The following is a 25,290-nucleotide window of genomic DNA, read 5'->3' on the forward strand; positions in this document are numbered from 1 at the left end:
GATTTTGGATATCATCATATCATGATCTGTGATAACTTCTCCTGTTTTTCAAGGCTTCAATAATAATCATATTTATTATGTTAAATACAATTGTGAAATACACAAAATATTAAATATTATATATGTATACATACACATATATGTATATGTATGTGTAGAGAGAGAGAGAAATAATTATTATTATTTGTTGTAGCAAAATTTCACCATATTTATAGTCAATTGAATTGTTTCAAACACACATAAATATCCTTCATTTGACATTAAGCCAAAGAAATAAACCAGGTCTTGTCTGAAATGAAAGGTAATAACTGCATTTTAAGCTAGTGTATTTACAGAGTATTGTAACTGTCCTTTGAGAAGCACAAACATCTAAACAGAAAACCTTTCATGAGCCCAAAGAAACAACCTGTGAGCAGCTTCATATGCACATATATAAGAAATAACAGGATATAGCGTAAGAATATCCAGATATTATTTATAAGCCATAAGGCCCAGCCGTAAAGAAATATTGATTTGATTTATACTGTGATGTGATATACTGTATATAAGAATATTGTGATAAGATTTTTTTCCATAATGGCCCAGTCCTAATTGAGAGTGGAGCACAGGCTGTTACATGATGAGTGCAGGACTTCATGTGTTCATGCCAGTGAGCTTGCTGACAGGGGTAATCACAATAGCTGGTGTTCCAGCAACAGTAGAAGATGGCTTCTTTCCTGCAGCTTGCACACCACTGTTTCTTCTTTGTCTCATCCACTGCTTGTTGCTTCTCCAGCTCCGTCTGTTTCTTCACCTCAGTGACCAACCTCTCCCTCTTGCTCGGTCTTCTTGGTCTTGGATTTTACTAGTTAACGGTCCCACTTTTTCCTCCAGCTGCTCAACTTTTTGTTGGAGGGCTGCTGCGTCTCCCTCCGCCAGCGAAATTCTCTCCTCCGCCTCTCCTATTCTCCTGCAGTGAGACAGCAGCTCTCCTTTAACATCTTTAATTGCCTCCATCATGTCAGTTGATTGTTGAGCGATGTCTCCTTTCAGTGCGTGAATGGCACCCATTATGTCGCTGTTTGTAGGCACGTCTGCTGCCACTTCTTCATTAGCATTAGCAGCGTTGCTACCACAGCTCGTGGCTATGTTAGCATCCGTGCTCTTTTGCGACGACGACTTGGATGTTTACTGTCCTGGTTTAGCGTTTCCTAAAGGCATAGTACTCTCTACAGGTTTTTTTTAAATGAAATGGATACTATATTTGAGCCATTACTCGATATTGCAAGTATTTTTCAGAAAGTTAGTGCAGAGCCAAGTTCACTGCGACTTGTCAGCGGCGCGCCATAACCGGAAGTCACGGCTTCAACTCTTTATTATTTTTGCTGCAACAAATAGCTGATGTATCAAGATAAAAAAAAAACTTAGTTGATTTTTCTCAAGAAACCGCACCAGGACACAGTCAATCCTATAATCCTTTGCTAACAGACTGCTTCAAAGCTAATCAGAGTGCAGTATATTCATAAAAAACAGCTCATTTAAATATTTTTTATATTTTTCTTTGCAATATACAGCAGGCAACAATAGAATAACAAATAAATTATTATAGAACACAAAATTAAAGGTACAGACATTTCTGTCAACAGTCATCTACTCTAAAACTGAAGTGGTCCTTAAACATAGGTTACATTTTTGCAGTTTTAAATGGTTATATTGTTGTCCTTTACACTGTGTGTATGTTTGGTGACACTCAAGCATGCTCTGATAGATACTGACAGCTGTCTGTAGTCTGCAACAAAGTGCATTCATATGCAGTGTATATTTTAAACTGCCCCCTCTACTGGTTATTAACTCTGCCGCTAGTCCTGTTTCTACATTTTTTTTTCAAAGATCATAGAGGTGGGGTCAGTGTGTGAGCCCTGAAAGGCAGACAAATGTATAAATAAAAATACTTTAGATTACTCCTTTAACAACCACTTGAACAGAACGATGTACTTGTACATATCCGTGTAGTGAAAACCCCCCCAAAACATATGCATTTACATTTTCAAGTATGGCGAAGTGGGTTATGACAAAGTGACAGAGACACTGTCAGCACATTTTTCCAAGTCGCAGTCTTTATCTGAAGGTGCAGAGACGGGCATGTCTCTGAGAGGGTTTGGGCCACTGTTAGTCTGCCCTAACCCTTTGTTTGGCAGGTCTGATGTCGACTCAGCCTCAGGTTCCTGCTGTGGAGCTGTGGCTACGAACAGAACAAAGACGTGCAAATGCATTACATCTATGAAAATGTCAATATTAGGCAGGCAAAGGAATGGAGACGATCAGAATGGAGATCATCAGACAGAGTAAAAATAAAATTCAAGACTGTCAATGCTGTTAATTGTTTATCAACAGCATGGTAAAGCTAGGGCTGGTCAATACATGGATATTATACCTCTATCATGACATGAGACGACAAGATATGGCCTTAGATTTTGGTTATCATCATATCATGATCTGTGATAACTTTTCCTGTTTTTCAAGGCTTCAATAATCATCACATTTATTATGTTAAATACAATTGTGAAATACACAAAATATTAAATATTATATATGTATACATACACATATATGTATATTTGTATATGTGTAGAGAGAGAGAGAAATAATAATTATTAAGCCTAATTATTTGTTGTAGCAAAATTTCACCATATTTATAGTCAATTGAATTGTTTCAAACACACATAAATATCCTTCATTTGACATTAAGCCAAAGAAATAAACCAGGTCTTGTCTGAAATGAAAGGTAATAACTGCATTTTAAGCTAGTGTATTTACAGAGTATTGTAACTGTCCTTTGAGAAGCACAAACATCTCAACAGAAAACCTTTCAAAAGTCCAAAGAAACAACCTGTGAGCAGCTTTATATGCACATATATAAGAAATAACAGGATATAACCTAAGAATATCCAGATATTATGTATAAGCCATAAGGCCCAGCCGTAAAGAAATATTGATTTGATTTATACTGTGATGTGATATACTGTATATAAGAATATTGTGATAATATTGTGCCATAATGGCCCAGTCCTAATTGAGAGTAGAGCACAGGCTGTTACCTGACTGAGTGCAGGACTTCATGTGTTCAGGCCAGTGAGCTTGCTGACAGGGGTAATCACAATAGCTGGTGTTCCAGCAACAGTAGAAGATGGCTTCTTTCCTGCAGCTTGCACACCACTGTTTCTTCTTTGTCTCATCCACTGCTTGTTGCTTCTCCAGCTCCATCTGTTTCTTCACCTCAGTTACCAACCTCTCTCTCTCCTGCTCCAGACTCTGCCTCATCTCTGCCATTGTCAGCTCTACATTGAAACAAGCAAACACAAGAAATCACCACTCTGTTGGCACTGCTAAGACAGTTTTACATATGGACCTTTTGGATTTCTTCTAGTCTCACCGAGATTGTGCTTCATCTCGGACAACTCTTGTTGATGCAGCCACTGTAGTTTTTCTATTTCAATTCTCAATCGTCTTATCTGTAGGGGAAGCATGCAAACACTGTGGGTTCGTCATGTGTCTCACATGCAGAGCAGTTCTTATTAAATCCTTTATAATCTGTCTGAAGGGTCAAGAGTTAATTCCTACCTCTGCTATTGTGTTTCCTGAAGTGCTCTTAGAAAGGTCATTGTAGATTTCGGTCATTGTACCTTTGATCGCATCCACTATCTAGAAAAAGACCATAATAAAAAACATGACTTGACTTGACTTTTGAATGGGTGAATGGCAAAACTGTAGTTTAAAGCAGCTCTGATTGGTCATCGAGACTAGAAAGTCTAGAAATATAAATACAGACCATTTACCATAAATCCCCAGCTCCTCTAGTCTACATGCTTATGACAGCCTACACGTTGTGTAATTTGATAGGCTAAATAGAGACATTGACCACTGCTTTGTGTCAGTATCTCATACAAGCACCTACACCCCATCAGTTTCTCTGGCTATCCTGCCTACTGTAGCTTTAACATTTCTGTACTTTAACCATACAGCACTGTATTTTTAAACAGCCCAGTGTTTTTGAATGTATTTCAGACTTTTAGGACCTGTCGGTCATAAAGACCAACGAGTATACTCACCTTATTTGTGTACTTGGCAATGTCTGCAGCCACATCTGCAGAGACGGTGGGGATATACTGGTCTGTCGCCACTGGCGATGATGAAGCAGCTGTGCTCAGACTTGATGCTGCCACCATGGCAACAGAAGCTGGACTACTGGATACCAGGGTGACAGCAGATGTGTTTGTGCTGAGAGTGTCTTTTTGTTGAACAGCTAGAATACAAGAATAATTATCATCATCATCATCAAGGCAGAATTCACACATAAAATGACTGTTGTGGAGTTGACGTTTATAACAGATGTTTGAGTATATCTCAAACATCTGTGTGCCTGTCAGACTACAACCATGTTATCCACCTTTGGCAGCCTGTCTGGTCTGATAGCGTGTGCTTTGTGCTGAAGATGAGGACACGGCTGTTGAGGCGTTCCCAGCCTGTGTCTGGCTCAGCACTTGTCCCTGGCTTTGCCTGGGTGATGTCACCTGACTTTGGGTGCTTGCCACAAGTTGTTGGTTTTGTTGTTGCACCTTCTGCATGTGCCACTTTTGTGAGGATGTCTGAAACTTGGCAGTGGGATTCCACACCACAGCTCTCTGCACCACTGGCACGGTCTCCCTCGGCAGCAGAGGACGCTGTTTCTTCAACGCTGGGGTGGTAGAGGCTGAAGAGGAGGAGGAGGAGGAAGAAGGGGGAGAAGCTGTGGCACTGGACATGGCTGCAAGGCTTATGGTTGCAGGAGAGGGAGCTGTGAAGGGGACCATGGTGACAGAAATGGCCATTGGGGACTGTGTGGAAACAGTAGAGGGGATGGAGAGTGCAGTACTGTTTTGAGAAGGGGTCAGGGCTTTGCCTACAAGAAGAACAAGGACAAAAAGTGACAAAAGTACCTTAAGTACATACCTTAAGTATTTACCAGTTCTGTTTGTAAAGCCCCTCCCCCCTGGCTGAAGTCAATAAAAGTGTCCAATTATCACTGAGCAATGGGGATTGGGTACCTTGCTCAATTGTACCCCAGCCCCATTGCTCATAGTGTTTAAATATTTCTCATGGGTTCAGCAGCAGAGAACTCGGGTTTACCTGCAGGTGCCTCTTTCACAGTGGTGGTGTCTTTCCTGCTCCTCTTCCTGTCTTTGCGTCCTTGTTCCTCTCCTAGGTCAATAACCAGCTCCCTCTCCGAGTCAGAATCATCCACGGGCACAGGCTGCATTGACTCTTCTCTCAACTGCATCTTCTCCTCAGGATGAGGTAATGTTTGAAGTGCTTTGGTCTTCTCTGGACTCTCTTTTTCTGAATCCATGCTTATTTTCTCTTGAGCCGGAGCATCTGATGTTGTTGTTGTCATAGTGTCGTCACACTTGGATGCCACGAGCGTGTCAGTTTTACCCTCCTTATCTTTGCTTGAGGAAGACTGCTCTTTGACTTTACTTTTGGGGGTGTCCTCCTTGGAGGCTGCGTCCTGGCCATCCTTGGTCTTTTGCTCGTCATCACTGGCATACTCACTGTCACTCGAGTCGGATTTATCAGACTCATCGGAGTCACTTTGTTCCACACCTTTGTACACATCCACAGAGATCTCATCTATACCTGCAAAGCAAAGGAAGAGGCAGGATATCATAACGGACGCACGGCCAAAGGTTTTGTTCAATATAATAAATATAATAAATATCTTTGGACTTTCAAAGAAGACATCGATACTGCTGAACACTAACTGGTAAAAGAGAAATACATTGAATTGTCTACCCAGCTGTGCTTTGCAACTTTCAATGGTTTTGTCCAAATTCAGCTGAAAACGGCTCTTAATCTGTCTTTTTGGAGATGTGAGGACTGGCGTGGTTCCTTGTTTCTGCTGAACTGTTTCACTAAGCTCTTTTAGGTCCATTTCGGCTTTGCTCCTATCTGGAACACAAGAACGACATCGTTTTATACATAAATTGAAAAAAAAAGAAAAGTCAAACACTCAAGGAGTTCATCAGGGGAGAGAATACATATACAGTACATATATTACATATATACGTGGATGGATAGATAAGGCATATTACATACTTGTCAGAGATATAAAGATTCACCTAAATTGAGGTTCAGAATGCTTCCTGTCTGTGGTGTCTTCTCCTTCTTGGGGATGGTTGGAGCTTGAGCATGGAATGGTTTGGGGCTGTCCAATGAACTGCCTGCAGGACCAAGGTGAGAATGGACAGGTGATGCTATTCAGAGATATTTACAGTTAAAATAAGTCTTCTATTTGACATAATGTGCTTATAATTATACGAGAATGCGTATGGTTGAATACCTGTACAGTCCATGGACTCTTCTCCTGCACTGTGCTGACTGTTGGGGGTTTTTGCCTGTGCCTTGTCCGCTGTCTCCTGCTCTCCATCTGACCCAGTGTGGGCAGAGGAGTTAGTGCTCATGGGGGAGCGAGGCATGTCACTGAGAGGAAGCCGACAACTAACAGTTCCACCTCCCACTCCAACCCCAGTCCCAGGCAACATGGTCCTTGCCACAGGAATCTTGGGTGAAGCTGTCATATCAAAACTCAGCTTGATTTTCTCCTGTTTCTCAGGTTTGGCTGGAGTGGACGAGGGGTTGGAGGAACCCAGCAGCATCTGGAAGTTGTTGTCGGGGGTGTAGGGTGTCCTGAAGGGGGCGTAGTTAAACACGCCATACTTCTTCCTCATGTTCTCCACATAGACCTCCATCTCTTGCATGGCACTGTTGAAGATGCTTTTGGTCTTCTTCACAGAGAATGGAATCTCTTTTGACATAAGGTAGCAGTTGTTTAAGGGAACCCATGCCCTGAGGGATACAACATCCAGACCACAAGTTCAGTGTTACACAGAGAACTCGAAATGTTGTAAAGAATATGCATATAACTGAAACACAAAGTGCTGACACCTGTCATGTTGACCGAAGAAACGAGCATCCACCTGTCCATCTTTGTCTCGCAGAGCTTTAGCGGGCCAGAATGGAAATCCTTTCAGTTTGGCCCACACAAGAGGGTGAGGGTTACTCTGCAGACATACAGTAACACACTGACACTGAGCAAATGTATTCCACTGATCTAAAAGTGTAAGACATAAAGTCAAGTTGCTTTACTAGCTTACGCAAGGCTCACAAAACCAGTTGTCTCTCTTCTGGCAAGCAGACAGATAACACTCAGGACAAACTTCAATCTCGTTCATCTGGAAAGAAGAAATCAGAAAACTGCAAATCAATTTAGGCTTAATTATAATAATTGTTCATTTATAAAATATTGCTCATACAGACAACATACGTACCTCATGTTCACAGATTTTGACAATAACCTTAGCTGTAGCTGTGAGTTTGTGATTGCCTGAAATAGAGACATAACACAGAGTTATTCTGTTTATACAAAGACTAGACTGTGATAATTCAACACCATTGTTAACTGACCTGAGCGAGTCCTGCCATAATATATTTTACCAGTGAAAACACACTGTATACTTATTACACTGCAAAAATGTATGTTCTAGAATGTTAAAAAAGCATTGTTTCTGGAAAACTGTCTGTTTTTTGTCTCAAAAGAAAAGGTTTTGCATTCTAATTTTAAGAAGAAATATCTAACTTAATCAAGTAAATGCAGGCTCATTTTAAATGTACATTTACAACTTTCAACAGTAGAACTTTCTTTAAATCTTGATAGACATTACTGTCTGAAAGTGGTTAGATCTCTGCTGAGGAGGTTATATTTTTTTCTCACACCTGTCTGAGAGTAGAATCACTTGAGAAATTAACACAAGTGTACACATATGTGTGTGTATATATATATATATATACATACATACACACATATATAAATATATATATATATACACATATATGTTTATATATACACACATATATGTATATATATACATACATATATATACACACATATACATATATACATATATATGTATATATATATACATATATATGTATATAAATCATAGTGGTATCTGTGTCATCCTCAAGCTCGGGTCCTCAAGCTGGGAGTTTGAGGGTTCTGCGTAGTATCTTAGCTGTTCCTAGGACTGCGCTCTTCTGGACTGAGGCTTCTGATGTTGTTCCTGGGATCTGTTGGAGCCACTCCCCCAGTTTGGGGGTCACTGCCCCGAGTGCTCCTACTACCACGGGGACCACGCTCGCCTTGACCTTCCACATCTGCTCCAGCTGTTCTTTCAACCCTTGGTACTTTTCAACCTTTTCTTGTTCCTTCTTTCTGATGTTGGCATCTGCTGGTATGGCCACATCTATCACCACTGCCTTCTTCTGCTCTTTGTCTACCACCACTATGTCTGGTTGGTTAGCCAGGACCTGTTTGTCAGTCTGGAAGCTGAAGTCCCACAGCACCTTGGCCCTGTTGTTCTCAGCCACCTTCTGTGGTGCAGCCCATTGGGATTTGGGTACTTCTAGTCCATACTGGGTACAGATGTTCCTGTACACTATTCCAGCCACTTGGTTGTGTCTCTCCATGTACGCTGACCCGGCTAGCATCTTACACCCTGCTACTATGTGCTGGACTGTCTCATGGGCATCTTTGCATAGTCTGCACCTTGTAGATCTTGGCCTCTATGGCACTTGTACCTAGGGCCTGTTCTTGTGCTGCCATGATCAGTGCCTCTGTGCTGTCTCTAAGTCCAGCCTTTTCCAGCCATTGGTAGGTCTTCTCGATATCAGCCAATTCTTCAATTTGGTGGTGGTACGAGCCATGTAGGGGCTTGTCCCTCCAGGTTGTTCCTCTTCCTCTGCACTCTTATCGGGTTTCTGTAGGTTTCAGCAGTTCCTTTGTGACCATTTCCTGATGTACTCTTGGATTTTTGATGTTTCATCCTGGATAGTGGTCTTGATGCTCACTAGTCCTCGGCCTCCCTCTTTCCACTTAGCTTACAGTCTCAGGGTTCCGGATTTGGGGTGAAACCCTCCGTGCATGGTGAGGAGCTTTCTTGTCTTGATATGTGTGGCTTCTATCTCCTCCTTTGGCCAGCTTATGATCCCAGCGGGGTATCTGATTACTAGTAGTGCGTACATGTTGATGGCTTGGATCTTGTTCCATTCAGCTGACTTTTCAGAACCTGCCTTACTCTCTGGAGGTATTTGGTTGTGGTTGACTTCCTTGCGGCTTCCTCATGGTTTCCATTGGCCTGTGGGATACCAAGGTACTTGTAGCTGTCTTGGATATCGCCTATGTTGCCCTCTGGTAGGTCAACCCCTTCAGTTCTGATAATCTTGCCTCTCTTTGAGACCATCCGGCCACACTTGTCCAATCCGAATGACATCCCTATGTTGCTGTAGATCCTGGTGGTGTGGAGTCGATTTCTCGCTCATTCCTGGCATACAACTTGATGTCGTCCATGTAGAGCAGGTGGCTAAATGTTGCTCCACTTGTGATGATCTGACTGAGGGGGTTCAGGCCTATGCAGAACAGCAGTGGTGATAGTGCATCTCCTTGGTATATGCCGCATTTGATGTTGACTTGGGCAATTGGCTTTTAGTCGGTCTCTAGGCTTGTCTTCCACATTCCCATGGAGTTCTGGATGAAGGCCCTTAGGTTCCTGTTGATCCTATACAGTTCCAGACATTCCAGTATCCACGTGTGGGGCATTGAGTCATAAGCTTTCTTGTAGTCAATCCAGGCAGTGCACAGGTTGGTCTGTCTGCTTTTACAGTCTCGGGCGACTGTTGGACCAGCTGGTGCTTGGCTCCTCTGGTGTTGCTACCAATTCCCTTCTGAGCCTCGCTCATGTATTGAGCTACGTGCTTACTCATCTTAGCCGCAATGATGCCTGACAGAGCATTCCATGTTGTGGAGAGACAGGTTATTGGCCGGTAGTTGGATGGGATGGGTCCCTTCTGAGGGTCCTTCAGGGTTAGGACCGTCCTGCCCTGGGTCGACCACTCTGGGTGGGACCCATCGCTTAGCAGCTGGTTCATCTGTGCTGCTAGGTGTTCATGGAGTGCTGTTAGTTTCTTCAGCCAGTAGGCATGGATCATATCATATCAAGAACAGCTTGTTTATTCTCCTGGCCTCTGCCCCTTGGTGTATCTCTTCAACCGGGTGGCCAATGCTCTGTTGTCTCTGTTTGGCAGTTTCGAGTGCTTCAGGTATGGAGAGCTTGGTTTACTTCCCTTTATTCACCATGTTGCCTTTCTCTAGCTCTGCTAGCTGGCTAACTTCTCTCAGTGTTGCCCTTATCTTGGCCTCTAACCGTATTCTCCATGGTGGATGCTGTCTGTTATGGTTTGAGCCCATCTTGTATCCAAGCATTTCTAGGATTACTGTTGCTGTACTGTGTATCAGTTTATTGGTCTCCCATATGGATTGTTGTTAGTGCAGCATTCACATCCACGAGCAGGTGCTTGTGAAGATACTTTACAAGTCAGCTTTGATATGTGTCGGGGATTGTACTGAGGCTGTTGGTATTTGTTGGGGCTTGGTACCCAATCTCTGATGTGGGGGTGATGGTGGCATCCCCCCGCTGACCTGTCGTCCTGGCGCCCTCTTGCCGTAGCATTGTTGTATCTCATCGATCTCAGCTGTTTCGTGTTAGCCTTGATCGTGGGTTTCGAAGTAACCATTGGTCCCACATTCGCTGCATGTATCCCTTCTCTCTGGGGTTGCTCATATAGTAGCATTCCAACAGTTCCATGTTTTCCACCCTTGTCCAACTATGTCTTGTTCCAGTAGCCCATTTCTCATCTTTCTTGATCTATAACCTACATCTTCAGAAGGTTTATATATGATTAGATTGAGGTGAATATAGGAACTGAGCAGCCTTGGTGGAAGTCTAATCTAATCTAATCTAATCTAATCTAATCTAATACTATAATACACAGAATATGCAACATACCTCCGTTATATATTATACAGTTGTGCAAAATCCATTTTGCATCAGCCAGGAAGGCCTCAGTGCAGCCATACATTTTCTTTTTGATATTCTACAAAACAGGAAAGAAAAGACATCTGTTCATCTGTCATATTTTTCAATTTCCCTTCAGCTGCGTTCAGACATGGACCAAAATCTGGAGATTCTCTGTAGATTATGCAGCTGCCTATGATGCTGCATTTACACTGCAGGTCTTGATTCCCAAATCCAAGATGAGGACTTTGTCTATTAAAAGTGACCAAATCTGCTTAACACTGGATAACATGTGGGGAACAAACCACAGGACAGTCTTGGCTAATGACTTATGAAATGTAGAAATCCTTGTGTGAAAGGCTTAAAAGGCATGAAACCTCAGCATGAGTCTGGTTTGACCCTCGTCCTCCAGTGCACTGGCTACGTCATTTGCCACGTATTCAAGATCAAGATTCTTTATTGTCATTCTAAAAGAATGCAAGGAAATTTCGGAGAGATGCTGAGCCACTGCATGTACATGTGCTGCCATGTCATCTGTGAGAAATGCAGATTTGTGACTGTTCTGGCACCACTCGTGAACACGTGTGCATATCAGTTTACGGGGTGATTCTGTGGAACGCATTGAGTGAGGAAATCAAGAGTAAAAATGTAGTGCAGTCTAAGAAGATGGTATAGGGATGATGAAGGGCAGTGAAATATATTAAAGATGGCACTATTAGTATCCAGTTTCTTTTCTGTTGTTTACTTTGTAAAGAGCACAAAAATGGACTCATGTAAAATATTTAGTATTGAAAAATGGATGCATATTGCTTCTCCCTAATGGTTGTTGGGGAGATTAGATTATTACCTGGAGTTCATGTCTGAAAGTGGCTGACGTCGCTCATATTCAGTAAATATGTGACATCCTGTTGTTTTTTTTGTTTTTTTTACCTTCTCAAGTGTGCAAAGATCCATCGCATGGAAAATGTACTCTGCATAATCTGGATGCTGTTCCAGAGAGACAGGTTTCTGGAAGGGTTCAGTCTACAATATTGAGCAGAAATATGTATGTTACAAAAAGAGTGATGGCACAAACAACAACAACACAACTTTCCCCCTCTACGGTACATCCACATGCTACCGCTATGCTACTACTGAAAACACTAAGAGCTGCTAAAAACAAAAGGAGGGGGAAAAAAACAATGGAGGAGAAAATCATGACAGGCTCTTGTTAGTGTTGTAATAGATTACCCAATTAAAAGTCTTTCTCTGCGTGGAAGCTGCATGGGGGGAGCGAGATGACAAGCGGGGATGATCCTGAAAGAGAGTGAGAGGGGGTAGCTGTATCCTCACCACCAGCTGGCATGTTTACTTTCATGGTTTCCAGCCATGACAGGACCATAATAGCACATCGACTGTGATTGTTAGCTCTGTTATTAGACATCGTTTGCACATGCATATCAGTTATAGAATATGTAAGCCGGACAGATGTTTTAGCTAAGGATGCACCGATACCACTTTTTTCCAAATACACTCACTTAGATTTGAGTACTTAATAATACATTACAGCAAAAATACAACATTAGATACTATTGCCGCTCTTTAAACATTAACAGTCTCCTCCAAAAGTGTTGGAAGAGTGAGGACAATTCCTTTATGTTTGCTGTAAAACATTTGAGCTTTTATTTCCAGGTATTTACAACGAGATAAGGTGTAATGGAACACCACAGTCTTAGGTGAGCAAAAGTGTAGGAGCAGAAAGACTTAAATTAGATTAAAATAATTTATACTTAATATTTAGTGTCAAATCCTTTGTTGGTTGTTTTGTTGTTTTATCAAATGACTTGTGTTGAAGGAGCTCCTTCTCTCCTCCTCCTCTTGACAGTCCAGCAGAGCACAGGTTACAGTCTGCTCTACTTTTGTCCTCATTACTTATCTTAGAGTATTTACAGACTGCTGGCATTGCGACACTTATTGCCGCTCACCTGCTCAGCTCACTTGAAGATATGTAAGGTGGTATCGGGTGCAGCAGTATCAGGGCAGTACAAATTACAGTACAAATAAAAATACAAGGACACAAGAGCAGCATCGGACCCAATACCTGACACTGGTATCTGTATCGGTGCATCCCTAGTTTTATCCTTTAGGATGCAGATCAGAGCATCTAGCACAACTGATGGGAATACAATGATCAGAAAAAGCATGTATGTTTGTGACGTAGGCAATCTAAAAAAAAATCAAGCAACAACTCAGAATATATAATTAGTTAAGACAGAATTTAAGTGGAAATGAAGAGAGTAACCCATCTGCCATAACGCTAACTGAACAATACTGGAGACTCAGTTTGGTGGTATGGATTTCCTAGAGAGGCAGAGGGCCCAGAATACTTACACCTGGTTGTTTCATCTTCTGAAGGGCAAACTTTAGAAGGTAAGACAGCTGGTCTATAGTTAGCATCATCATGGCTTTGCTCTGAGTCTCTATGCACTCGGCAACAGTTATTTTCTAAAAGACATCAAGAGGGAAAAATGGTTGAACAGATTGTTTACATCCCTTTGTTGCACAGAATAAATTAATGTTGACATGTTTCGCTGTGTAGATCCGAGATTAAAGGTCCAATATGCAACATTCTGCCTCAGGAGATATAAGGAAACAAAATGTAAAGTATAGTATAGCATAAAATAGTATAAAAATGCTAGACCCTGTGTTTAAATGGGGTTGTGAGACAAACACATTTTGACACTGCCCGTCATATTCTAAAATGAATTGAAATGAATCAATGCAGAAAATAATCTGGAAAAATAATCCCTCTACTCGCTCATGATGATGCCCTGGTATAGTCTCAAAGTTAAATGTATGTTAATTCCCTACAAAAGAGCAGAGTATTGTTTAAATGTGTGAATATGATTCTCCTTCAGGATCAGTTGGAGGGCTCATGCAGAAACAGCTGACGGCTGCAGTGAATCTCTTAATCTCTCTGCTCCATTTCAGAAGGACAGCACAACTCTATAGACACAAGTATCTCAGCCAATATCTTTAGCTTTACTTGTATCTATAGATCAGACCTGACACTCGTCCTCTTCACCTCTCTTTTGCACTGTCCATTGTTTTGGATGCTTGACCCCAGGTATTTAAAGTCCACAGTCCACTGTCTCTACCTCGACTACATGATGACAGCTTCCTAAACATAAAGCAGCCACAATCACTTTTTATTTGGTCTGACTTACCAGCTCAACTGTGATCATTAGGTGAAAATGTTTCTTTTCTCATATATGACTGAGCTCTTTAAAGCACTTTGAATTTGAATTTGTGGCTGCACTGCACATTATTGAATAATCTTAAAGACAATTATTGTTTTTATCATATGTTATGTTCTGTTTTTCTGTACTCTATTTTATAGTAGTTATATAATAATTGTGTAAAATTGTGTGTTTTTTTAATTGTCCCCATGTATAAAACTATGCTATACAATACAAATAAAGCTGCCTTGCTAACCTCAAGTATTGCATATTGGACCTTTAATGAGACCGTTTTTGACCCCATGTTCCTAACACGCAGGCACTATGCACATTCCTGGAAGAGTATACCTCACACTCCGGACAGAACCAGTCGCCCTCGGGCTCGGCTGGTAGTTTGAGGCACTTGGCGTGGTACACCCTCGGGCAGAGCTCACAGCAGAGCACCTGACCCTCGCGGTGGCACAGCCAGCAGTAGAAGTCATTCCTTCCGTCCTGCGGTACAACATCAACAGGGTCTGTGGTGAGTGCTGGCTGCTTCACATAGTAAAAGGGACCATGTCTTAGTTCTGACTGAAATGCAGGCAAAAGAAACACAAAGTTTGGGAGGATCAGCATCAGGCCAGAGACTGGAATAGCCAAGCAGACATGCAGTATACACCAACACTGACGAAGACGGTGTGCCTCTGCTGAATGCTGCTTTATGAGCACGTCGCAGCTTGTCATGGAAGTGTGAAAACACATGAGCGAGAATGAAGGAATGATTTCTCAGTGGGTCTTTAATCAGCCACATCTAAAAACTCTGTTCGACAAAAATGCTGGCAATGGATAAAGCCAGCATGTTTTACCATGATACTGTGCTGTCTTTTGGACACACACACTGACGCAGACGCTGGACTGGAACTAAATGTATTGCTCGCTCATGGCTTCTTAGCTTTAATAAGGTTCCATTAAACATACCATGACAAAAATGACACTTTCAAGCACATTTCTATGCATTTATAGATACCCTGCAACTTCAAAGTTTTTCAGTTAATCAGTTCAATCAAAAAAGAATTGCCTTGAATTGTGCAAAAGTGTCAAGGCACCACCAGCTTTGTTGTTTTTGTGTCATTGGCATGTATGTAATGCTCGCATGTGTTGAATAAACTCGGTGTAACACATTGTTTTTCACAGCAGATATTTGTCAACATGAAACAGCAGAACAAACACAGGTTTAACAGTAAACTAACGTCAAACTAACGTCAAACTAACGTCAAACTAACATTAATATGAGGGTTCCACTCCAGGTTAAAGAGAATCATTCCTTTATTCAGTGTAAGACTGGGTCACACTAGATCTGCCAAACAGTTAAAGATAACCTAAGGATAAGAAACTGCTCTGTTTGTCTGTGCTTTGGGGTTTCTAAATTCAATGATCCTATGGACTGACTGCCTGTAGTTAAGCCCCTAGAGGCTCTTTATAATCATGCCTTGAAAGTCTTAGACAGAAAACAAGCGAGAACAAGGAGTCACAGCCTGGACAGACAAACAACCCTTCAACCATTCACTCTCACTTGTGTGAGTGAAGTGTCCAACTGACCTAATCCCCATATTACATGTGTTAGGACTGTGTGAGGAAACTGGAGAACCTGGAGAAAACCAACACACACACGAGGAGAACTGACTAAATAAATAAATAAATAAATAAATAAATACTTGACACTCTCTTTCCTCTTTAGGACATTTTCTGGCATAAACACTGCCCTTAGTCCTCATGGGGACTAATGAGTAAGATCCTCATTTCTAAGAGAACGGGTTAAATTCAGATTTTAATTGTGGTTAGGTTAAGGTTAAGGTTAGGCACTAAATGGTTATGGTTAAGGTAAGGGATGACACTTTGGTTAGGCTGTCCAAATGAATGGAAGTCAATGTGTGTGTGTGTGTGTGTAGTAATCCAGAATGAAACAAAGGCAGAGGTCTGACAGAGCTCAAACAGGGTTAGACATACAGGACCTCTACCTTTGTATCACAAGAGAATGTGTGATGATACAAATCCGATAAACTAATGCAGACAGGGCACCGTGCAGTAACAATGTTAACACTGATCAACACACATTTCCTCTCTCAAATAGTTCAAATCTTATTTCGTGTCACAGCAGCATGCTCTGGTTCACTCGGCTCCTCCGGAGGAGTGAGTCATGCCGCTGCACAGATGCACACAAGCACATGGATAATTGGATAATAAACGTGTTTAAACTACACATGTAATAATTCAAATGATTTTAATAGGAATATTACTAATATAATCCAATAATTTGAATTATTGGACTCGATCCTTTATTATTTTTATTCACAGATAAAAAGGACAAAGAAAAGATGTTGAGGGTTTTCATACTGTGGTTTTGACAAAGCTAATTTTATTTTGCAAACATACTGTCTGAACAACAACAATTGTTGAAATGCACTTATTGTAAGTTGCTTTGGATAAAAGTGTCTGCTAAATGACATGTAATGTAATGTATCACACTGAAAAACGTTCAAACGTTCATAACAGATGGGCCACATGGTGCAACTATGGCTAGCAATGTTGCCTCACAGCAAAAAGGTCATCTCCACTTTCCACAGTTTGCATGTTCTCATATGTGCATCGGTTTCCTTCCACAGTCAAATAACATGCAGAGGTTAATTGGACAATCTAATTATTCTATCCATTGACCATAGGTGTGAATGTGAGCTGATTGTCTCTATATGTTTACCCTTCCACTCACTATGTCGGCAAGGATTAGCTCCGACCGCTCCACGAGCCTCATGTGGAGGATAAAGCGGTAGACAATGAGTGACCAGTGGTAACACGTGAGTCATGGCTCACCATTTCATGCCAAAATAATGAAGGTCTTTCACCATCTACACTACGTAACACTGTGAAAAGATGAATGTAGTCAGGGTAAATCTCAGTGCTTAAAGGTCATGGGTGGAAACCGCTACTGCATGTGTGTGAACGTGGAGGCTTCAGGCAGTATTTTGTGACATATGGACATGTCCACATGGGCCTGGGAGGACTTTGGAAAAATAACCTGAGACTGTATTACACAAAGACATTGCTGAATTGGGCCCAAACTCATCTGAGATGGACAAAAAGACTGTGGAAACATGTTCTGTCAAACATGCTCAAGTCAAATCAACTTGTTTATGGGGAAGAACAAACATCAGAGGAATAAGACCATCCAGACTGTTATCAATGAAAGCTCCATGCTAAATCCAGCATGTATAATGTATGGAGGAACATCAGTGCCTATTTGCATATATAACTCCTCCCTCTCTTAATGTTTGACATACGTGTTGGGATCTGTGCGATAACCAACTTATGTATAATAACCATCTCATCCATCCAATACTGTATATAATGTACATCTCTACTGTACATATTGTACATTTTACATTGTGCATATGTTTATGTTCATTTTCTTTTTATTATTCTTATATATATTTCTATCCTTGTTTCATGCTCTTTGAATAGTAGCAGCTGTAACACAAGAATTTCCCCCCAGGGATCAATAAAGTATTCTGATTCTGATTCTGATTCCAGCACGGCTCGGCACGGCTCAGCTCTACACGGGTTGGTATGTTGGGAGAAGTCATCATAGCACGGCTACATGAAACTGCTGTGGGTTTATTTTATACGTATGGAAAAGTGTCGTATGTAAATGCTGCAGGTCATAAGGGAATGTGCAATTGAATCTGTAGCCTGCATTATGTGTCCTTCTAGAATGTTTTTATTTTCTAATGCCAATTGTTTCATCTTTATTTAATTCTAACTTTAATTGTTATTTATTTATAGGTAGTTTTCATTACTATAAGTATACAGTACTATGTTTGTATGGCAAATGTTGCACCAGCAGAATTGCATCCGTGCAATGACAATAAAGCTCAATATGTGAATGTATAATTATACTGAGACATGTGCTACCAATCAAGTTATTTACCATAAACTCTATTTGAGCAGGACATAATGTCAGGCCTCATTTAGTACAAGTTATAGCGTAGCTTCATAGATACTGAGTGTGTGGGTGACCTGTCTTGTCTGCAGCCCAGATGCATCTCCTATTAAAAATGTATGGCACATTATTAAGAGGGGAATCACACACCGAACACCACGGACTGTTGAGAGTGGACATAAAATCAACAGCTAGTATCTTTGCAAAAAGAAGGTGACCCAGTGGTAAACGTGTCTCCTAACTTTTTTGGTGTGTTAACATTTCTGGAAATGGGGTTTGTGGTTTACAGTCAAAATAAAACTCCTCCTTTGAGACTTCCAGCTCATGAAATCACGATGACCGTTACCTGGTCTTTGCTACTGCTGACAGCACCTGGTTTCCTCTTCTTTTTCGTTGGAGAGGGAGACGTTTCAGCAGAGGAGTGACCATTGGATGAGTGAGAGGGACTTGGCATCTTTCGTTTTTGGGCCGTCCGCTCCGCTGACCCTGTTTCTGAAACTAAGCACACAGGTCAGAGATTACACAATCCAGAAAGAGCACGTGGGGCCATGGCCTCCTAAAAGCAGAAAACATTCAAGAGATGGCACAACAGACTTTTCCTGTAACCTCACAGTCAGGAAAAGCCAGAAAAACATAGAAGCTCACAACATACATTACTGTGCATAAGTCTAAGTCCACCATTGGATTGTTTTATAATGACCAGTTCAGTTTAAGTCATTATTTCTCAATTATGTAAGCAGTTTTAAAACTGACTTTTTCCAAAAGTATAACAAACCCAAAATCACTTTTTTCCAAGTTGTGTTACTTGTTGATCCAGGTGTAATTCGTCACAGTTTAGTGTAAAGTTTTGAAATTACATATGTTGTGATAAAAAGAATCTGTGTATCTACTACCTCTCTGGTCAAACACCAGTTACTGCATTCAAATGTTGCCTTTAGCTTTCTCGGTCCACTCTTGTGTCACTTTCTTGTCCAACCAGCACGAGGCTTGTTGTCCCAGACTCCTCCCCCTTTTATAAACACATGAGCTGTTGTCTGTTGGTGCTCGTCTCACTGAGCACCTCACACAGCTGCAACTCCGGGTCAGATTTGACTACTAGACCACGCCCCCTGCACTACTCAACACTCCCTCACTCAGTTCTGCACCCACTTCTTGGCATTTTTCTAAGCATCCAGCAGTGTGCGACGTTAGCCTCAGAAGAGGGGGGTTTAGTTACCCATTAAATAAACCTAAACCTGGAGTGGAACCCTAATTAATGTTCCTGTTAAAAGCTGTGTTTGTCCCACTATTTCATGGTGACAAATATAGGTCTATTACACCAGGTTTATTCCACACATGCTTTTGCGACAGCTTTGCTAATATGTAAGACCAGCTTTCTGTCACATCATTCCAATACAAATACCAATGACATAAACAACGAAGCTGGTGGTGACCTGAGACTTTAGCACAGTTCTGTCATATAAAATATGAAAACATATTTTCATGAGCACAAATATGGAAACTATATGTTACCTTTGGATCGTGTTGAGATCTCCATTTCCTTTGTTGCCGTTTCTTTTCCTTCTTCCTCTGCCACACTATTGCAAGAAAAACAATCACTGTCTTGATGATTTCTAGTCAAACATAACCTAAAGCTGAGGACGTCTCATATTATTATGGTATAAAGGGGGATTTAAAATCGATCCTCATGACACAAATATTTCAGGTGGGGCAACTCTAGTGGCTATGGGGTTTTTAAAGTGCCAGCCCCTCATTTTCTGAAAAAGGCAGGAAACAGTGCACCTGCAGCAATATGTGTAAGCAAATAAGACTGTGAATGTTCAGACTATAGTTCCTCAAAAAGATTGACCTCACCTTATTATATTCTCCTCATCATACTACAGTGGTCAGTTCTCCTGAAAACAGAGACATCATATCTCATCTGTAAAACTGCACAGTCTGGTTCTGTATCATTGTGTGAACTGTGGGGTCTCTCTATAATAGTTATCAGGTGTTTTGCCACGTAAAGTGCCTTGAGATAATCTGTCCATCCATTTTCTACCACTTTATACTTGATGGGAGTCACGGCGGGTGCCGTGCCAATCTCAGCTGACACAGGGCGACAGACAGGGTCACACCCTGGACACTTCACCAGTCCATCACAGGACCACAAAGTGACAAACAACCATTCACTCTCACATTCACACCTATGGTCAATTTAGAGTGTCTAAAGTCACCTTATCCCCACATCACATGTTTTTGGACTGTGGGAGGAAGCCGGAGAACCCGAGAGAAACACGCACACACACGGGGAGAACATGCAAACTCCATGCAGAAAGGCTCTTGTTCCAACCGGGGCTCAAACCTGGGTCTTCTTGCTGCACAGGCAAGAGTGCTAACCACTACTGTATATACAAATAAAATCAGAATTTTAAATATCTAAAAATGACTATAGTCCCGAAGAATTATAGTATAGAATAGTTAAACAGACTTTTTTCTGTGTTTGTATGAGGGACATCCCACAACGTGCGTCCCAAGTGCCCAGAACCAGCTTCTCTCAAACAGAAACACAAGGAAAACCAGATTTTAGCAACTTAACAAAGCGCTCACTGCCAACACAGTCCATTTAGTTGTTGACCTAAATCAGTTTGAAGCTGTCACACAGACGTCCATGTGCACTTACAGACAAGAACCACAACTGCTCCTGACGACCTTATTTCCCGATCGTCCACAGCATCTCTACACAGGAAAGGTCAGTTTTTCTACCAAGCCCTGCTAGTAACTGAGGCATCGTAACTCACCTGTAAATGTTTTATTGTTATTACATATCTATTGAAATGCTGTGTTATAGACTCTGAGAGCGTAGGTGAGGGACGTTTCTATTACTAATCTCATATTGTTACATTTTGATGGCAAATTGCTGCATTTTTCCACCGAATATCTTTCAGAAATGTATTCAAATAAATATTTGCAGAAAAATGAAGGCACATAATACATGATTTCATCACAGAAACCATCAGTAGCTTGAAGAACATAAAGGCATCTTATTATTGTATTGTATAAATCAAAATATGACCAGAGCAATGGCAGCTTGAATCATGGCATTATAAATAAAAATGTGCTTCTGTAAACAGATAACATGAAAACTCAGAGCAGTATAATTAGTGGAGGAACCTTCTGACATCCCACAAGTAAATAGCATGTTAAACACTCAAGAAACACATTCATGATTTATGAAATGACTTAATATAAGACACAAAATGGATTGAACAATCACAGCCACAGTTTCTGTTATGTGCTGGGAAACACCTTTAACTGTATTATTCAAAATCTGCCAAACAGGTTATCACTTCAGCGTGATTCACCTTGGTTTGCAGGGACCTGGTTGTCGATTCTATTATTCTTATCATTTTCTCTGATGCCACAGCAGAGGTACCATCCTCACTGTCCAGGTGCCTTCAATTTTTGACTTCACTTACTCCTGAGCAAAGCATCATTTCATTCACTGAAAACAACGCTATTTGGATTCAAATCCGCCCTCTTCTTCATCACTCAACAAGGATGAAATGACAGAGGGAAACAGCAAACCTGCAGACACAGTGCACAGTGGCTTTATTGGCCTCCTCATCGACGTAAACTGTCTGGGCAGCCTCAGACAATCTACCCTAGTAACATCCTGCTCTGCTCTGGTCAGGAAACACAGCAACAAGAGGCAAAGAGGGAGACATGAATAGAGATGAGGAGGAAAAGAATCCCAGCTGCCAGTCCTGTCACAAACATGTTTAAATCAAAAAAACCACAGAGCAACAACAGCCTAGTTCAGCCTATTGTAACAGCCCTTTTCACACCCACCACTGCCATCACAGTCATGCTTCAATGTAGGAAATGAACAGCATACCTTTGTCCTTACTCACATATAGATTCTTCAGCCTATTCTTTAATCTTTTTCAATTATTGTGGGCGTTGGGGGTTGATGGAAAAGATGGATCCAGGTTTCCCAGAAGGCCTTCTCTCCCTGCTGCTCTCTCTTACAATTGTCAATCTTTAACCTCAACTGCAGACTGCCGATTGGCTCCAGCACCACTCGGAGGTGCCTGATTGGGTGCTCGGCCTCAGTGTGCCACACAGGCTCTCTTCTCCCCGCTCTCCTCAGCCACAATGCTGCAATGCAGAGAGAACTGCTCCTCATGGTTGCTAAATGTCTTCAGAACATCAAGTGCCTCACTCCCTGAGAACATGATACAGACACACACAGGCCGTCTGCCTTTTATCAGATGTGTACGACGCAGCTCCAAATATTTCTCCAAGAGAGGATCAGTTTCCCTTCCTCTCTGTGCGCTCAGCCAGTGTATGTGTGTGGCATCCATTTTGAAGACTCTCTCCCCCTCTCTCTCTCTCTCTCTCTCTCTCTCTCTCTCCCTCTCTCCCTCTCTCTCCACCGTGTGCGCACACACAACACACACGGCACCAGTCAAATGTGTTGTTAAGGACCACATGTGGTTTATTATGTGCCCCAGCATGTTGATATGCATTCTGGACCCTAAGAGTGGACACAAAGACAGGATTGAAAATGTCAAAGGCCTCTCACATTGTGTGGACGCCACATCCCCCCCCCCCCCTCCTGCCAGAGTCTGCTTCAGCGCCTACGGCCTCATAATCACAATTAACAACTGCAAGTAAATACCCTTTCATCATCCCTCTGTCGTCATCTTAAGGAACTGAGAATCTAAAATAAAAAGGAAATCATTATCAAACATGCACACAGTTAAAAGCCACTGGTGCAGAAAGGCTTGTTTAAACTTGGGTTATTTACTAAACTACTTTGAAAGTCATTATTTGGAGGTGGCAGTAGCAGACCGGCAGCTCCTGTGTCCCTGTGATCTTCTCTGTGGAATTTGGTGCAGGAGAGTGAGCGTACACTTTGTGTCAGGATAAAGAACTTAAAATATCGATTTTCAACGAGCCACTACACAATTATAAGTAGTACAAAAACACTTATCTGGTGGTCGTTTAAGGACAAAGGGCAAACTAGAACGAAGCATGTGAGTGAAGTGTCCCTGCACCATTCCTCAGTGGACTGAGAGGATTAAACACATTACTGGGGGGGAATGAGGGGAACTACTTCCTGTCCACTTACAATGACAAATGTACAACACACACACACACACACACACCCTGAAATCTAGCAAATGTAGTAAAATTAGTGCCAACCTGCCAAACAGACACAATCATTTAGTGAATTAAATATTATTTCCTGACTCATGAATGCAGATAATCATCACTACACATACAATCTAATGTTGTTGACTTCACACAGAGGAGATTGACATGCAGAACTTTTCCCTTCCTCCGTCCTCTGTCCTCTCTTACATACAAATAGCCAGTGTGCTTGGAGCAGAGGGACAGAAAGGGGAAGCTCTCTAACATGGCTGACACTGCAGCAGAACACAACACAGGCACACAGGAATTCCCCCAATCCTCTGAGAAATAAGCTCAAGCATATTTAGGGAGGAGATGATTGGTATTTTAAAAAGCCAGGGAAGATGACCAGCTTACAGGAGTATGGTCGTGAAAAGCACAATCTTATTTATCCAGGAAAAAAAAGGGGGCAGGTGAACTAGAAATTGGATTGAAGTGAAGGAAAATGGGGCAACTAGGCGGTTGAACAGTCTGTAGTTCATTGCCATGTCATGTGTGTTTAACACTGTGGTCTTCTCGCACGCTCATGCCAGTTTGAGGCCTAAATTAATTGTGCTGACACTTTAGCATCCGGGAATTCCTCTGCTGCTCCCTGCTTCTCCTTCCCCTCAATAATAAGCCTGCCATTTTGACAGCACAGGCCATAAGAAGCCACAGAACCCCCCCCACATGGAAACTAAGATAAAGGTATGTTTTCTCAGTCAGTATTCTATGAATATACAGCACAGTGACCTTTAACCTGACCTGAGGCCCCCTGCTGTGCATGTCCAGACAGTTACCAGGTGCAGCCTACTGTAGTGCACCATGCTAAGCTCCACTTCTGAGGGGTGACATAGACTCTCCCCCCTCCCCCAGTCTGTCAAACATGTATTATTATTCAGGCATGGATCACACACAGTGGCTGGAGTAGAATCTGTGAATAAAAAAATGAAAATAGGGCTTACCTCTGTGGATGCATGGCTAAAAACTCTGTGTGATATGTCAATGCTTATTAAAACATGGAGGACAGCACTGTCAGCCCTCACCCTGCTCAGATCACAGCCACGGCTACACAAGCTGCCTGACTGACTGCTCGCATAGAAGGCACACTGGGACTGGCCATGCATGCTGTCAAAATGTAAGGCCGCTCATGATTGGCTGCTTGATTTCCTGGCTGCCTGTCTTTTGTTCAGCACAGGCGAGCTCAGTGCTCAGAGCAGAGAGCAGGAGAAACAAGGCCCCGCATCCAAGATTATCAGCCAGGACAGCACACCTACAGTATCACAGTATCAGCTCCTGAGACGACTGCAAACAGCAGCTCAGTGAATGAAGCCTGTGGTGTGGCTGTTACGCCACAGTCAGCAGAAGGGAATGTAAAGGACAGACCTGAGTCTGTATGCTCAAGCAGGAGTTTGTCTCACTAGTTTCCACCTTCAAGTTAAACTGGATGTTGTCAGGCTATGTAAATAAAAGGAATGGGTAAACAATCACTATATAAAATGTACTGTTTCTTTGACAGAAAACTCCAACTCAATGTCAGACTCTTGTTGTTTTTCCCCTTCTTGTGTTGAGCATAGCTGTGTCTCAATCCAGGGTCTGGATCCTCTCCAGTGTGCAGCCGACGGAGGAGACGACTCTGTGGGCGACTCCTTCAGGAGGAGACTGAAGTCATGCACTGTGTGAAATGAAACGGTCTAACATGGGTTTCCCTTCTTCTCCTATAAAATCCCGGCAGTCTGTACCAAGGTTATACTAGTTTTAGATTTTTCATTAGTTTGAGTTTTCATTTCATTTTGACTTTTTGTTTTTTTTAATTACTTTTAGTTTTTAGAGCAGATTTGCTAGTTTTATTCGTTTTTTTTAATATGGAGCATTTGCCAGGTGCAAGATTCAAAAAGGTCATAATAAGTATTGTGTCATAAAAACCCAGCAAAAACCTTAGTGCTTACACAGCACAGATCCATGCCGCAGGTGCACCCTTGGTATTTTGCAGCGCTAATATCACACAAATGCTTAT

The 25,290-nt window shown here is 41.9% G+C and overlaps 1 protein-coding gene across 5 annotated transcripts; it reads right to left on the reverse strand.

The window, feature by feature from the left end:
- Positions 1-1,512: 1,512 nt before the first annotated feature.
- On the reverse strand, positions 1,513-24,329 carry zmynd8 (zinc finger, MYND-type containing 8). Of its 5 annotated transcripts, none has more exons than XM_058631692.1 (21): positions 24,239-24,329; positions 19,629-19,693; positions 18,463-18,614; positions 14,492-14,713; positions 13,296-13,409; positions 12,156-12,221; positions 11,856-11,948; positions 10,917-11,004; positions 7,344-7,399; positions 7,170-7,247; positions 6,961-7,076; positions 6,356-6,861; positions 6,135-6,236; positions 5,809-5,964; positions 5,146-5,652; positions 4,427-4,918; positions 4,089-4,282; positions 3,601-3,681; positions 3,413-3,491; positions 3,078-3,317; positions 1,513-2,221 (listed from the first exon to the last, which is right to left on the reverse strand). In XM_058631692.1, the coding sequence occupies exons 1-21, from the start codon at positions 24,250-24,252 to the stop codon at positions 2,046-2,048; spliced, it is 3,597 nt and encodes a 1,198-aa protein (XP_058487675.1). In that variant the 5' UTR covers positions 24,253-24,329; the 3' UTR covers positions 1,513-2,045. The 5 variants fall into 5 exon arrangements, with proteins under 5 accessions (XP_058487675.1, XP_058487674.1, XP_058487678.1 ...); XM_058631691.1 differs by having other exon boundaries at positions 6,135-6,269; XM_058631695.1 differs by lacking the exon at positions 24,239-24,329 and adding an exon at positions 22,010-22,471 and having other exon boundaries at positions 6,135-6,269.
- Between the last annotated feature and the right edge of the window lie 961 nt (positions 24,330-25,290).

This window comes from Solea solea, chromosome 6 (genome assembly GCF_958295425.1).
Source record: "Solea solea chromosome 6, fSolSol10.1, whole genome shotgun sequence".
In the NCBI taxonomy this organism is placed as follows: Eukaryota; Metazoa; Chordata; class Actinopteri; order Pleuronectiformes; family Soleidae; genus Solea; species Solea solea.